At 36.5% G+C, this 14,392-nt stretch overlaps 1 protein-coding gene across 3 annotated transcripts in view; it reads left to right on the forward strand.

Moving 5' to 3' along the window:
* The window catches only part of LOC121260679 (protein SABRE), a 36,336-nt gene extending 22,501 nt beyond the window's left edge, over window positions 1-13,835 (forward strand). For all 3 annotated transcript variants that reach the window (XM_041162631.1, XM_041162632.1, XM_041162633.1), the window contains 8 exons: window positions 8,291-8,430; window positions 9,958-10,030; window positions 11,037-11,138; window positions 11,245-11,418; window positions 11,664-11,984; window positions 12,075-12,242; window positions 12,584-12,965; window positions 13,229-13,835. In XM_041162631.1, the coding sequence (XP_041018565.1) occupies window positions 8,291-8,430; window positions 9,958-10,030; window positions 11,037-11,138; window positions 11,245-11,418; window positions 11,664-11,984; window positions 12,075-12,242; window positions 12,584-12,965; window positions 13,229-13,338 (1,470 nt within the window). In that variant the 3' untranslated portion in view covers window positions 13,339-13,835. The remainder of the gene's footprint in view (window positions 1-8,290; window positions 8,431-9,957; window positions 10,031-11,036; window positions 11,139-11,244; window positions 11,419-11,663; window positions 11,985-12,074; window positions 12,243-12,583; window positions 12,966-13,228) is intronic.
* The last annotated feature ends 557 nt before the right edge of the window (window positions 13,836-14,392 follow it).

The raw sequence follows: 14,392 nt of genomic DNA on the forward strand, positions 1-14,392 counted from the left end.
ATATATAGAATTATATTGACTTATAGTTATAGTCCAGTACATATACTATAAATTTAATTTATAATATTAATATATCATATTGATATATTTATCTTATTCTTATCAAATATTGAATTGTCATATAAAACTTTATGCTTACAGGCTATAGGCTATAGACGATAGTCATAACATATTAACTTATCACTTATGAATCTATCATTCTATGAAGTACTATTGAACACTTTATAATATTGTTATTAATCTAATATCATTATTAAAGACTTATCACTTATGATTCTATCATTATTTATTCTATGAAGTTACATCGTATTTATGATTCTGTCATTCTATAAAGTACTATTAATAACTTATCACTAGTTATTAATCTTATTACTTTGTATATGATTAATCACTAGACTCTAGTAATATTGTATTGATAAGATTATATAAACTATAGTAATATGCATATTTAGTGTTAATATCTGTTATTATTAATTAATAAGCTCATACTAGTAGACTACTAGACTAGTGTCTATTGTGTAGTGAGTCTAGTGACTAGTAGTAGTAGTCTAGTATTAATTGTTACATAATACAGATGCATTATAACTACAAGCATAAATAATATTATTATTTTATGCAAATATAAGACCGTAGGGTATCAATATACTCATTTTGTAGTTAATATACGGTATTAGTATAATAGTATTATTATATTGTATTAACTAATATAACTATAATATTATATTATGAGTACTAAATTATAATGTTTGATAAAATATAATGTTAGACAATTTTATATAATTAAATACTATAGATAAATATATATATATTTTTTACAACACTACTTGCTAGTTTTATAAATGATGGTATATAAAGATTAACATGTATTATAATTTATAGACTACAGTATTTTTTTAAACAGAATATAGTAGTATTAATATAGCATTTAATTTTGTAGTTACTTAACTTACTATGGTTCTATGGAGATATTACGGGCCTGAGGCCGTTGGATCAAACAATCTATATTGTGAGCCGTCGATTCCATACCCTAAAGCTAGGGTTACAAACTTACACTCCTGCTTAGTCTTACGTCGTTTCACTCTCAAGTCTCACTGTCTCACACTTCGACTCACTCCTTCAGACCTTCTCTCAAAGCTATCGAGAAACCCTAGCCTCCTATGCTTACGCTAGTTAGCTCCTATTTGATTTGCATGGAATCAAGGGTTGAATCAAGGCTTGAAGCCTTAATTCTTGAAGGCTTGTAGTCAGCGATTCTTGAGGGGCCGAGAGAGATACCGGCTGCAACTTCGAGAAACCCTAGCAGATGCAGCTGGTGGCCGTATTTTCGGGGAGTCGTGGTTGTAATCTCAGTCTCTGAGATAGCAATTGGGCCTCGACAAACGGTCATTAAATGCGTGCATTTATGACTCCCAACCAATCGAATCCCTGATTCTGTGGTTTGTGGTTCTTTGGTTCGTCGATTTGTCCCTCAATGAGCCGATTACCTAGGTACTTTTCTTGTTTCTAAACATTCGGTTGGGAACTTGGCAAATTTGGAGCCACTTATCTAGTTATCAACTTATCTGAGTATTTTCAAGGATTCATTCTGTTTCTCTCCTAATTTTGTAAATAGTAGTATTGTTACATTGTTGATCTAGATCTAATCATCAAAGTATGCCGAACTCCTAAGTGGTCAGTGGTGTGACACTGTTCTGCCATACATCACCAATCGTCTGTGCATGCTTCTGTGATTGTCTATCACTTTGATTGATAAGTTTATGTTTTATTTATTTTTTTATTTTGTAATGGCAGAATATGCCCTGTTAAGCTGTTAACTCTTTTCCTATATTGATTTTGTTATTGTTTACAAATATCTGTTTCGAGCTTTATATATCATATCTGAAAATTGTGGAAAAAACCTTCTGAAGAGCTTGCCTACAAATCGATGTTTGAAGCAAAATTTCCAATATGCTGTGAGTTTAACTTATTCCCCCACCTATCTAGTGCTATGTTATATTTATATACTATAGATTTTCAATTTTTCATTTGCTTCTCTGAGTTCTCTTGAGTTATTTGTGTATATTGTTGACTGGAGTCGGGAGTGTGGAAATTTGGTTCTGGCTTTATGTTCTTGCTCCAAGTATTTAAAGATATTTTCTTTTAAATGTTTTGGTTGATTAATCTGATCCTATCTGGTTCTTGCTTAATGCTTTATGTTCTTGCTTGAACTATTTAATGATGCTTTCTTGTTCATGATTTTGTTGATTAATCTAATCCTATTTGGTTCTTGCCTTAAGTATTTAAAGATGCTTTATTTTACATATCTTGGTTGATTAATCTTATCCAATTTGTTCTATGTTTAACTTCAAGTATTTAAATATGTTTTCTTGAACTTGTTTTGGTTGATTATAAATTATCCTATCTGGTTCTTGCTTCATGTTCTTGCTTTAACTATATAATTATGCTTTCTTTATGTGGGAATTAGCAAATTCCCACAGGAGAAACAACAACATAAAGATGCTGAGAATTGAAGGTGTGGAGTGCAGAGAAGAACATGTTATTGTGACCATGTAGTTGGCTTCTATGAGCAACTCCTAATTGAACCCGTCAGTTGGCGGCTGTCTCTTGATGGCCTGGCATTTGATTCCATTGGTCTGAATGATGTGTCTCGATTAGAGAGGGCTTTCGAGGAAGAGGAGGTTGTTGAAGTAGTGAGGAGAATGGCTAAGGATAAAGCTCTAGGGTTGGATGGGTTCTCTATGGGTTTCTTCCAAGACTGTTGGGACATTATTAAGGAAGATATTATGAAGATGTTTCAAGAACTCTTCGTAGTTGGTAAATTTGAGAAAAGCCTAAATACCACATTCATCGCATTGATCCCAAAGAAGGTGGGGGCAAACGAGGTAAAGGAATTCCGCCCATTAGCCTGGTGAGTGGAGTTTACAAGATCATTTTCAAAGTGTTAGCAAACCGGCTAAGTGAGGTGGTGGGGAAGATTATTACCAAGCCCCAAAACGCTTTTGTAAAAGGTAGACAAATCCTAGATTGGGTACTTATTGCTAATGAATGCTTAGATAGCAAAATGAGGGCAGGCTCAACAGGGATCATTTGCAAGTTAGATATGGAGAAGGCGTACGATCACGTCAATTGTGATTTTCTTCTCTACCTTCTCGGGAGATGTGGGTTTGGAGAGAGGTGGAAAACATGGATCCGTTGGTGTATATCAACGGCAAAATTCTCTGTATTAATAAATGGCTGTCCAGTTGGTTTTTTCCATAGTTCGCGAGGTCTGAGACAAGGCGACCCGTTGTCGCCTTTGTTGTTTGTTGTTGTGATGGAAGGGTTAGGCAGGATGATTTCGGCCTTGACGAATAATGGCTTTGTAGAAGGTTTCTCGGTGGGAACCCTTGATAGGGGGATCATTAACATATCTCACTTATTGTTTGCAGATGATACTCTAGTGTTTTGCAAGCCAGATCAAAGTCAGGTGCGTAGGTTGAAGGCGGTGCTGTTGTGCTTCGAAGCAGTTTTCGGGTTAAAAGTGAATTTTGATAAATCCAAATTGGTGCCAATTGGTGTGGTGCCAAATGTACGACAACTGGCGAGAACGTTGGGTTGTAAGCTAGCCTCTCTTCCATTGACGTATTTGGGGCTTCCGTTGGGGGCAAGAGCATGGACACTCTCTTTATGGGAGTCAGTGATTGAGAAGATCGAGAAGAGATTAGCAAGTTGGAAGAGAATGTATTTGTCGAAAGGTGGTAGGCTCACACTGATAAAGAGTACACTCTCAAACTTACCAACCTATTTCCTTTCACTATTTCCTATACCTGCAAATGTGGCGTACATAATTGAGACACTCCAATGCAATTTTTTATGGGGAGGTTTGGGGGAGGAGTTCAAATTTCACCTGGTTAAGTGGGAAACAGTATGTCGCCCTATATCTCACGGTGGTTTGGGTATTAGAAATGTGAGGACCTTCAATAGAGCGTTACTCGGCAAATGCCTGTGGAGATGTAGTAAAGAACCGGATGCGTTGTGGAGAGAGGTGATTGGGTGCAAATATGGTGATTCATGGGGGGGTTGGAGCACCAAAGAAGTTAGAGGATCTTATGGAGTGGGCGTGTGGAAACAGAAGAGGCTGGGAGGTTTTTCTTCGACACACCCGTATTCAGTTGGGTGACGGCTCAAGGATTAAATTCTGGAAAGATATATGGTGTGGCGATAGTGCTCTACAAGATCGCTTTCCTCTATTTCAAATTGCTGATGTCAAAGAGGCTTCAGTGGTGGAGGTTATGGAGATGTTGGGTGGGCAAATTCAATGGAATATTAGCTTTAGTGGTGGCTACCCGCTGGAGAAGGTGCATTCTCGGTTCGTTCATTTTATAAAGCTCTTTCCCAAGAGCCCAACACTCAATTTCCGTGGAGAAGGGTTTGGAGGAATAAGGCGCCCCCTAAAGCTGCTTTCTTCGTGTGGACAACATCTTTGGGTAAAATACTCACGACTGATAATTTGAGGAAGCAGATGGTTATTATAGTAGATTGGTGTTGTATGTGTAGGGGTGGGGGTGAGTCGGTAGATCATCTTCTATTGCATTGTGAGATTGCACAGGCTTTATGGTATGAGGTACTTAGTAGGGTAGAGTAGGCGTGGTTCACGCCGGAGAAAGTGGTGGCAGTGCTAGCCAGTTGGCCAAACATTGGAGGTATACATCAGATTAAAGGGGTTTGGAATATGATTCCAATGTGTATCATGTGGTGCCTATGGCAGGAACGTAATGCGCGGACGTTTGAAGACAAGGAGAGATCGCTAGAGGAACTATAAGCATCATTTTATAGCACTCTTTGTAATTGGGCTATTGCTGTTGATTTCAATGGCATGGCCCTTCATGATTTTCTTGTCTCTCTGGCGCCCTCTTAGTCAGGGCTTACTATTCTACATGCTGGGCTAGGCCTATTCTTTGAGTAATATAACTTTCTTACTTACAAAAAAAAAAATTATGCTTCCTTTAACATGTTTCGGTTGATTAATTTGATCCTATTTGGTTCTTGCTTTAAGTATTTAACAGTGCTCTATTTAACATGTCTTGGTTCATTATAAATTATCCTTTCTGTTAAATGTTTATGTTCTTGCTGAAAGTATAAAATGGTGCTTTCTTTAACATGTTTTGGTTGATAAATCTTATCCAATCTGTTCTATGTTTATGTTCTTGCTTCAAGTATGAAATTGTGCTTTGGTTAACATGTTTTGGTTGATAAACCTTATGTTTTCTGTTCTATGTTTATGTTGTTGCTTCAAGTATGAAATGATGTTGTGTTTAATATGTTTTGGTTCAGAAATCTTATTCAATCTGTTTTATGTTTATGTTCTTGCTTCAAGTATGAAATGGTGGTGTGTTTAACATGTTTTGGTTTATAAATTTTATCCAATCTATTTTATGTTTATGTTGTTGAGGTGCCTTGCTTCTGAAGGCACATCGAGCCACCAAGGCAGAGCTGTATACTGAAACTGTTTGAGTCAAAATTGTTTGACTTTAACATCTTTTAGTTGATTAGTATCAACTGTATCAACCTTGCCTTCTGGAGGCACATTGAACCATCAAGGCAAGACTGCATAACAAAACTGTTGGAGTCAAATTTGTTTGACTTTTAACATCTTATAGTACCCTTGCTTATGGAGGCACCTTGAGGCATCAAGACAAGGTTGTTTTATTTTAGTTGATTAATATAACCTATATGGTCAATGTTTATATGTTTATTTTATGTTTTTGGTTTTGTGTTTAAAAAATATTTATTTTAGCAAATGGATGATTGTATGAATGAACTTGATCCGGTGGAGGAGTATGAAAATGAAAACTCCATTGGGATTAACGTAGTAGAGCCTGTATCTGATGATGATGGAGACACTGCAAATACTGAAGCCCCTAATACTGACTCTAATGAGGGCCCAACAGAAGTGCAAACGATAGCTAATGAAAGAAAGAAGAGAGAGGACTTCTTTTCTAGGGAATGATTTTATCGAAATTGAAAGAGATGGGCTAAACAACCTCAATTTAAGTGGTGTAAAACTTTGTTTAAAGCATCTCAATCAAGTTTTACAACTATACTAGTACTTGCTAACTTGTTTGTCATACTTGGGAGTCTTAAGAAAAAACAGAAAGTCTTAGCAGTTGAATCTAAGGAGGCAGATGGTGGCTTCACCGTCTCAAACTTTACCTATGATCGTAGTAGGGTCCGAGAGCTTGCCTCTCATATGATACTTTACCATGAATATCCATTTTCTTTATTGGAGCATGTGATATTTAATAAGTTCATGAGTGCAAATACTCCTTATTGGGAAAAAATGTTTCGGGTTGCTGCAAACAAGGAATGCATGAAAACTTATGAGATTGAAAAGACAAAGTTAAAAGCTTTGCTTAAACCTGTTAACAAAGTTCATATCACAACTAACATGTGGACTTGTCAAAAACTTTCTTATATGGTAGTGACATGTCATTTTATAGATACTGATTGGCATCTTCAGAGGCGTGTGTTGAACTTTTGTAATGTGTCACCTCCACATACTGACATTCTTATTGCTGATGTTTTAGAAAAGTGTTTCCAAGATTGGGGAATTGAGAATAAAATTAGTTCAATTACTAATGACAACGCAAGTTCTAATGATGTTGTCATTAGGATCTTGAAAGATGATTTTAGATTAAAGAAAACATTGTCTGTTGGAGGGAAATTGTTTCATGTATGCTGTTGTGCGCATATAACTAATTTACTTGTGCAATATGAACTTGGGGAGATTAGGGAGATCGTTGATTGTGTGATAGATGGTATAAAATATCTGGTAGCATCAGAGAGTAGGCTAAAACAATTTAGTGAAATTGCAAAGCAGTTTCAATTGCCCTAAAAGAAACTGATTTTAGATGTGCCTACAAGATGGAACAACGCATTTAATGTTGGATGCTGCAATTTAGCCCAAAGAATTTTTTCCCAAATATAGTGATAGAGATATTAGTTTTGGATGGGGTTGAAGAGTGGGGGGGCAAGTTGAAAATGTTTGTCAACTACTTGCTATTTTCAATTAAGTAACCAATATTATATCCGGAAGTGATTACCCAACAACAAACTTATTTCTTCCTGAAGTATGGAGAATGAAGGACATCTTGGGTAAGAAGAGTAGAGATGAGATTGAATACTTGAAATCAATGGTAAGAAAAATGAGTGCTAAGTTTGAAAATTATCGGGGGGAGTGTAATCTATTGATGGCAATTGTTGTGGTGGTAGACCCTAGATTCAAGATGGTGCTGATCCAGTTGTTTTCCTTTAATTTGTCAAGAGCCGGAAGCTTCCAAGAATATTTAGCATGTCTCTCAAGTGTTGCATGAGTTATATGATGAGTATGTTTAGGAATACAATTCTACTCTTGAGGCTCCATTCATGAGTTATATGCTGATGAGTATGTTCAAGATTTTTGGCTCCATTCATGAAGACTGAGGACTTTACTAAGTTTACTCCACATTTTTTGTTTTGAATTTTAATGTACTAAGTTCCATAATTTTTTTTGTAAAGTATTTTTTGATTCACTTGTTCCATTAGGATGTCGATGTCATTTAATGTACCATAGCCATAATAGACTCTTGAAGGCTTCATGATGTAAATTTGTATTTAATTTTTTATTATTTATTTTAGGAAAAAAAATGGTTCCAATCTCGAGCCGAACTCGGCTGAACTCGAGCTCGGCTCGTTAACAAACCGAGCTTTGAGCCAAGCGTGAGTTTACTTTACAAGTAAACGAGCCGAGTTCGATCTAAACCTTAGGCCTGGCTTATAGATGAGCTGAGCCCAAGCTCACTCGTCTTGTGAACAAACTGAGCTCACACATCCCATGCTCGCTCGAGCTCAACTCGTTACAGCCCTATTTAATATGTCTACTCAAACCCGTTCCATGAAACGTAAGAGCCGAGTTTTGGTTCACTTGTGTCATTTGGACGACTATGGTTATCTTAGTGGTTTCATGGGTGTTAATAAAACTTGGCTTTAGAGGGAGTTGATGTGAAATGTTCCAATGATTATTAGAGCAGGAGTAATGGAGGGCTTGATTACTAATATCAGGCAGTTCATTTGGCTATCTATGTTTTGCCTGAGTTTGATGTTGGTGTATATTTTGTTTTGATGGACATGATTTCACATTGTTGGATATTAATTCAACAAATGCCAGTATCCTTCATGAGTGCTCTAGGTTGTATTATTCTTATGGTATTGGTAGAATTTGCTTTTCATAGACTGGCAGCTGATATAATTCTATAATTTTTCCTGTGAACAGATTTATGACTTTGATCGGGATTACAAAGATGTCGGTGTTGCTCAGTTCACAACAAAAAATTTTGTTGTCAGAAACTGCTTGCTTAATGCCAAATCTGATATGCTTTTATCTGCATGGAATCCTCCGCCTGAGTGGGGAAAGTATGAACCTTTTTCCTTGCTGTTTGCTGCATTTGGTTGTACTATTAGGTTATTAGTCATTCAGTTCATGGAAAATCTCAATATCCGTTCTTTCCATTCACATTTGTTGTGGCTCTTTTGAACTCCTGTATGTGTTTGCTCTACCGTAGTGTCTGTGTTACAGTCAAAATATTCCTGGTTAAAAGAAGCCGATCTCCTGTCTGGAAAATGTGAAATCTGGCATTATGCCCTTGATTGTGACTCTCTCTCTAGTTCTTAACAAATTTTACCTTAGTGTCCATGCCCTTTAATGGCTTTCGTTTTTATGGTTCAGTTGCATGGGTTATAATCTTGGCATCCAATCCTTTCGTGGCCCGAATCTTGCTCTTAAATTTTTAGTGGAATTTTCAACCTAAGTGCCAGTGGTTGCTATTCCATTCTAATAAAACATTTTGCCATGTCTCACTTTATCACAATGAGCTGTTTTAATTGGAGAGAAATGATTGCTATTCCATTCTAATAAAACATTTTGCCATGTCCCACTTCATCTCAATGAACCGTTTTAGTTGGAGAGAAATGAAACGATGGCTCCGTTGTGCTTAATATGGTACATTTAGAACAAATACAACAGCTGCAATTTTGAAGACTGAGAGAATGCTACTAGAGCTAAAAGTACTCAAATCTTTATATGAATGATCAACCGTCCACAACAATACTAGATTTTCCTCTTGTAGATTTTTCAAATTCGTATTCTCTTTCCCCCTCTTAGCTAGCCATTTTTCTTGTATATACTCCCAATGTACTTGGGTAGCGCTCCTTGTGCTTTTTTAGTAAATTGATTGTGGAGTTTTCTAAATGTGGCATCCTTTGATTACTAATTGTAAAAAATTTGATATAGAGGAAAGAAGAAGAAATGTAAGAAAGCTTACAAAGTGTTTTAGACTCTTAAAATTTCAAATTATCTAATATTTAGTGATGTTGACTTTCACATTCTTTTAATTTTAAATGACCTAATTCATGGTTATTTAATTTAGAAATGTATGACATGGCTTAACAGGAGCCAAGCCCTTGCTTTGAAAATTATATAGGTTATTGATTATACCTTATGATCTTGATTGAAGTCATAAATCCTTTCTAAGCTAAATTCAGTCTCTGTAGTTATGTACACAACTTTGAGTTCTATGGAATAATGTTTTTCTGTTCATTGTTACTTGTTTTTATCAATATTTATCTCGTGTATGCTACTGTTACAGTACAATCTGGCATTACCGGTTCAATGTATTTGCCAATTTGTCCATATTATTTATGTTCTGAAGTGTGTTGTGACAATAAACAAATGATGATGCTATGGTATGCATAAACATATCCTAGAAATCATTCAAATGTTGTAAGTCTAAGAAGGATAGACTGTCTAAGATTGTTTTTCTAATATTCTCGAAACTGCTATTCTAGGCTCCGAAGTTTTATCTGTTTGCTTTTCTTCCCTTTATTCTTTCGAGTAGTAGAGAGTAGGTAACTGCTTACAATCTTCTAACTTTCTGTCTGTAGAAAGGTCATGCTTCGCGTAGATGCAAAGCAGGGAGCTCCAAGGGAAGGAAACTCTCCACTTGAACTTTTCCAGGTGACAAGCTTTCTTGGTTTCCTTCTGAGCAGATTGTTATTAAACATTATTTTGAGTTGCTAAATAGCATTTAATTTAAAACATCTGTGTTTGCATCTATTTCAAATGTTATATTTCAACTCAACGCAGCTGTACCATACCCCTAATCCAAACAAGAGGGAGGATATGAAGAAAAAATATTGCTTTTTTTTTTTTGTCCTTTGTCATCGATTTTGTTTGCATTAAAGTTGGCGATTTCTGATGTAAATTTGAGCTTAAATTCTAGCATCCCTGATTTTCAAATCAGGGTAGTACAATAACCCAACAGATTCCTGTCAAAAATACCTGAAAGCCAATAGATTTTATGTGGTGAAGGCTTGTGATCTTTGGAAACTTCTTTGTTCTTAACATGCCACACCTATCTGGCATTGCCTCCCGGTTTGAATACAAGTGCTATAAGCAATCCTTCTTGGAGAGTGAGGAGGTCGAATATGGAATATTTTGGAAAAAAACTCTAATGATTATGCCATATGTATGATACAGACATTGCAAGTTTCTGTAGCTGAACGTGATCTGTAAAACAAGAATAAAAAAGCTTCATGATTGCTATTGATAGATGCGGTATGACAGCCTACTGTACATGCCATTGTTTGAGCAGTGATGCCTGTATTATATCATGTATCTGCAACGTGAGAAGATTTTAGTTATTGGAGATTAAGGCCCCGTTTGGATACATCTCATCATTACAATTTTTTCAAATTTCCACACAAAATATAATAAACAATTCAACTTTTTCAAATCTCAAAACAATAATAATATTAAAAAATAAAATTCTAACAATATTTTATTAAACTTTCAACTTTTATCTAAAACCATCTCATCTCATCTCACTATCCAAACCACACCTCATTTTAGCCACCCCCTGTTAGTGAATAGTTTCTGTTGAAAGAGCAGCTTTTGTCTATCAGATTAATTTGGATGCGGTTAGTGTTTATTGTTTAATGCCGGCTATTTATTATTGTTGTAGGTGGAGATATATCCCCTTAAGATCCATTTAACAGAGACAATGTATAGAATGATGTGGGAGTATTTCTTCCCTGAAGAAGAACAAGATTCGCAGCGACGGCAGGTTAGTCGGGGGCAATTTGTTGATACATTATTAGTAGACAATTTAAAAGAATGATTACTTGGTTATATAAGCTATGGCAATTGGTGGTTTACATTGAGATGTGCAGGAAGTGTGGAAGGTTTCAACGACTGCTGGTTCAAAACGTGTAAAGAAAGGCTTATTAATCCATGAAGCTTCAGCGTCAAGCAGTCATTCAACAAAAGAGTCTGAGACCACTTCTAAAACAACTGCTGCTGCCTCTGTTACAAATCAACATTCTGTCCATGCTGATTCTGCTCAAGTACGTTTCCATGTCTATTTGGCCATATGATTCTTAAAACAATGTGTACATAAAATGTTATTTGTCCTGAGAAAATGTTTAAAATGTAATTTTTATACGCTCCTTTAGACCTCTCTTAGACAGGATACCCAGTAACTTTATATCTTCTAATAGGGGGAAAATATGATATTGTTCTTTTTCATTCTATCACATAAGTTTTATATGTTAGTCTTAAAAAGAGTTTGAAACCTGTGTGCACCATGCAGGCTTCAAAGTCAAAAGCAAACACTGCTAGTGGTTCAACCCCGGAGCTAAGAAGAACATCATCTTTTGATAGAACATGGGAGGAGAATGTTGCAGAATCTGTTGCTAATGAACTTGTCTTACAGAGCATCTCTTCCTCAAAAAGTGAGCCGCTTGGTTCTATTGACCAAGCTGATGAATCCTCAAAAAATAAGTTAAAAGAGTCTAAAGCTATCAAATCTGGTCGGGCCTCTCACGAAGAAAAAAAGGTAGCAAAGTCTCATGAAGAAAAAAGATCCAGACCTCGAAAAATGATGGAGTTTCATAATATCAAGATAAGCCAGGTTGGTCCAGTTTGCGTGTAGTCATAATCAAACATTTGTGTTGCAGTAATTTGGCTGTTGTAACCAAACGCTGTATATCTTTTTGTGCAGGTTGAGCTGTTGGTTACTTACGAAGGATCAAGGTTTGTCGTGAATGATCTGAAGTTGCTGATGGATACATTTCACCGTGTTGAATTCACTGGAACTTGGCGGAGACTGTTCTCACGAGTTAAGAAGCATATAATCTGGGGAGTCCTGAAGTCTGTCACAGGAATGCAGGTAAAGAATCTTCATTGACAAACATTCAAGTTCTCCCAACCACTGCTAATCAACCAGTATTTGCCATCTTTAGCTGGGTCATGACACATTTAGAAAGCTTTACCTTCCTCTATGGAACATAAGGAAAACATTATTGTTTTTATTGTCAGTATTGTTGGGGGAAAGCTAAAGTTTCTAATTTATCGTCAGATCTCTAATATGCCTTTATATAAGACCTTAGGAATTTCTCTTGAAAGCTAAAGTTTCTAATATATTTTCTTTTTCTTTCTGGGGGAAAATTACAATCACATTGATTCTTTCCATTGGAACCAATTGTCAGAGTCTTTCCATTAATCTTGTAGGGTAAAAAGTTCAAAGACAAAGCACACAGTCAAAGGGACACTAGCGGAAATGGTGTTCCTGATAGTGACCTGAATTTCAGTGACAATGAAGGAGGCCAGGCAGGGAAATCTGATCAGTATCCAATTTCCTGGCTTAAGCGTCCAAGTGATGGAGCAGGTGACGGATTTGTTACTTCCATCAGGGGCCTTTTCAATACTCAGCGTCGCAAGGCCAAGGCATTTGTGCTGCGGACTATGAGGGGTGAAGCAGAGAATGATTTTCAAGGTGATTGGAGTGAAAGTGATGTAGAATTTTCCCCTTTTGCTCGGCAGCTCACTATAACAAAAGCTAAGAGGCTTATTAGGCGGCATACAAAGAAGTTCCGCTCAAGGGGACAAAAAGGTTTGTGAAATTCCATTTACTCTCAGAGTATTCAGTTATAGTTGTCAGGGATATTTTGATTATTCCTTAGATTCTGGATCTCTGCATCCCAGTAAATTCAACCAAAGCAAACATGGTTGGTTATCTGTATTCAGAGCAACAGTTTGAGTATCTGTTTGGAAGTGATAACTGATAAAGTATTGGAACTTCTTTTTTTCCAGCATACCGACTTGGATGATTTTAACTCACTTGAAAACTTTCAGACTGACTTGTTTCTGAATCAGGTTCATCCTCCCAACAGAGAGAATCACTTCCGTCGTCACCAAGGGAGACCACTCCGTTTGAGAGTGATTATTCCAGTGGATCCTCCCCTTACGAGGATTTTCATGAATAGAATTATCTCTTTTTATCCAGTCGGGATATTCCATATTCCTTTATGGAGCACACATCAGAAGGTCCCTCAGTCCCTTGTTTGTTAAGGGGTAAAGGAACAGGGTGGTAACCTGCTTTACTTAGTGAGCACCCTCTCGATGAAGAGCTTGAGAGATTCATTTTCTCGCATCATCTTTGAATAAAACGCAATCTGGGGGATACCTCGAATGGAGGAGATCGATATATGCCTAAAGGGGCTATGAGTATATGAGTGGAGCATACCTTCAGTGGTGCTTGACTACAAGGACCTGAGTTGAACTCACCTGCTAGCTCTGGCCTTAAAAAGTAAAAACCCTTTTGGCTCATGGGAGGAAACTAATCCCTTTGCCTCAAAAGGGTTGTCTTTTTGTATATTGTTGTAGCTCGAGTATTGGAATATAGTCTCGAAATTTTGAGTTGCCAGAATTTTGTTATTCTGTACATACATTAATATATATATATATTTGCCAATAGAAATAAGGTTATATTGCCTCTGACTCTTTAGTCCCCATATGCTCTGAAAATTATATTTACGGAAGAATTTAATTTCCTACGTGAAATGTAAATAGCTTTCAACTCTCTGTAAGAATATATATGTATGGCAGAAGTTTGATTCTCTACCTTATAGCGTAAAACTAGCTATGGGCATGGGGTATATTCTGTCCAACACCTCGCTCTTTTTCATGTAGGCTTCCAATGAGGAAGACTATTTCCCTTGACATGTCTCCACGTTTTAACATTTTAGAATTTTTTTAGTGTATGATAATCGCTTAAACAAACAAGTAGTTTTTTTTTTTTGCAAGCAAGCTTAACTTACACCACATTACAAATATTCAGCAAATAACTAATTATATTACAAATGAGGGTCTTTTCCACAGGGGAAATCCAGAAGGCTTGATGGTATTAGGATTAAAGGTATATTTCCCAGGGTTTGCATAGAAGTTGCCCATTGCGCCACATTGTGCGTACATCGGTTTCGAGTTCGATGAATTTTTTCCATAGACCAGTTGTCAAAGCTCTCTAGATTGTACTTGATG

The sequence above is a fragment of the Juglans microcarpa x Juglans regia genome, chromosome 4D (assembly GCF_004785595.1).
Source record: "Juglans microcarpa x Juglans regia isolate MS1-56 chromosome 4D, Jm3101_v1.0, whole genome shotgun sequence".
NCBI classification, from domain to species: domain Eukaryota; kingdom Viridiplantae; phylum Streptophyta; class Magnoliopsida; order Fagales; family Juglandaceae; genus Juglans; species Juglans microcarpa x Juglans regia.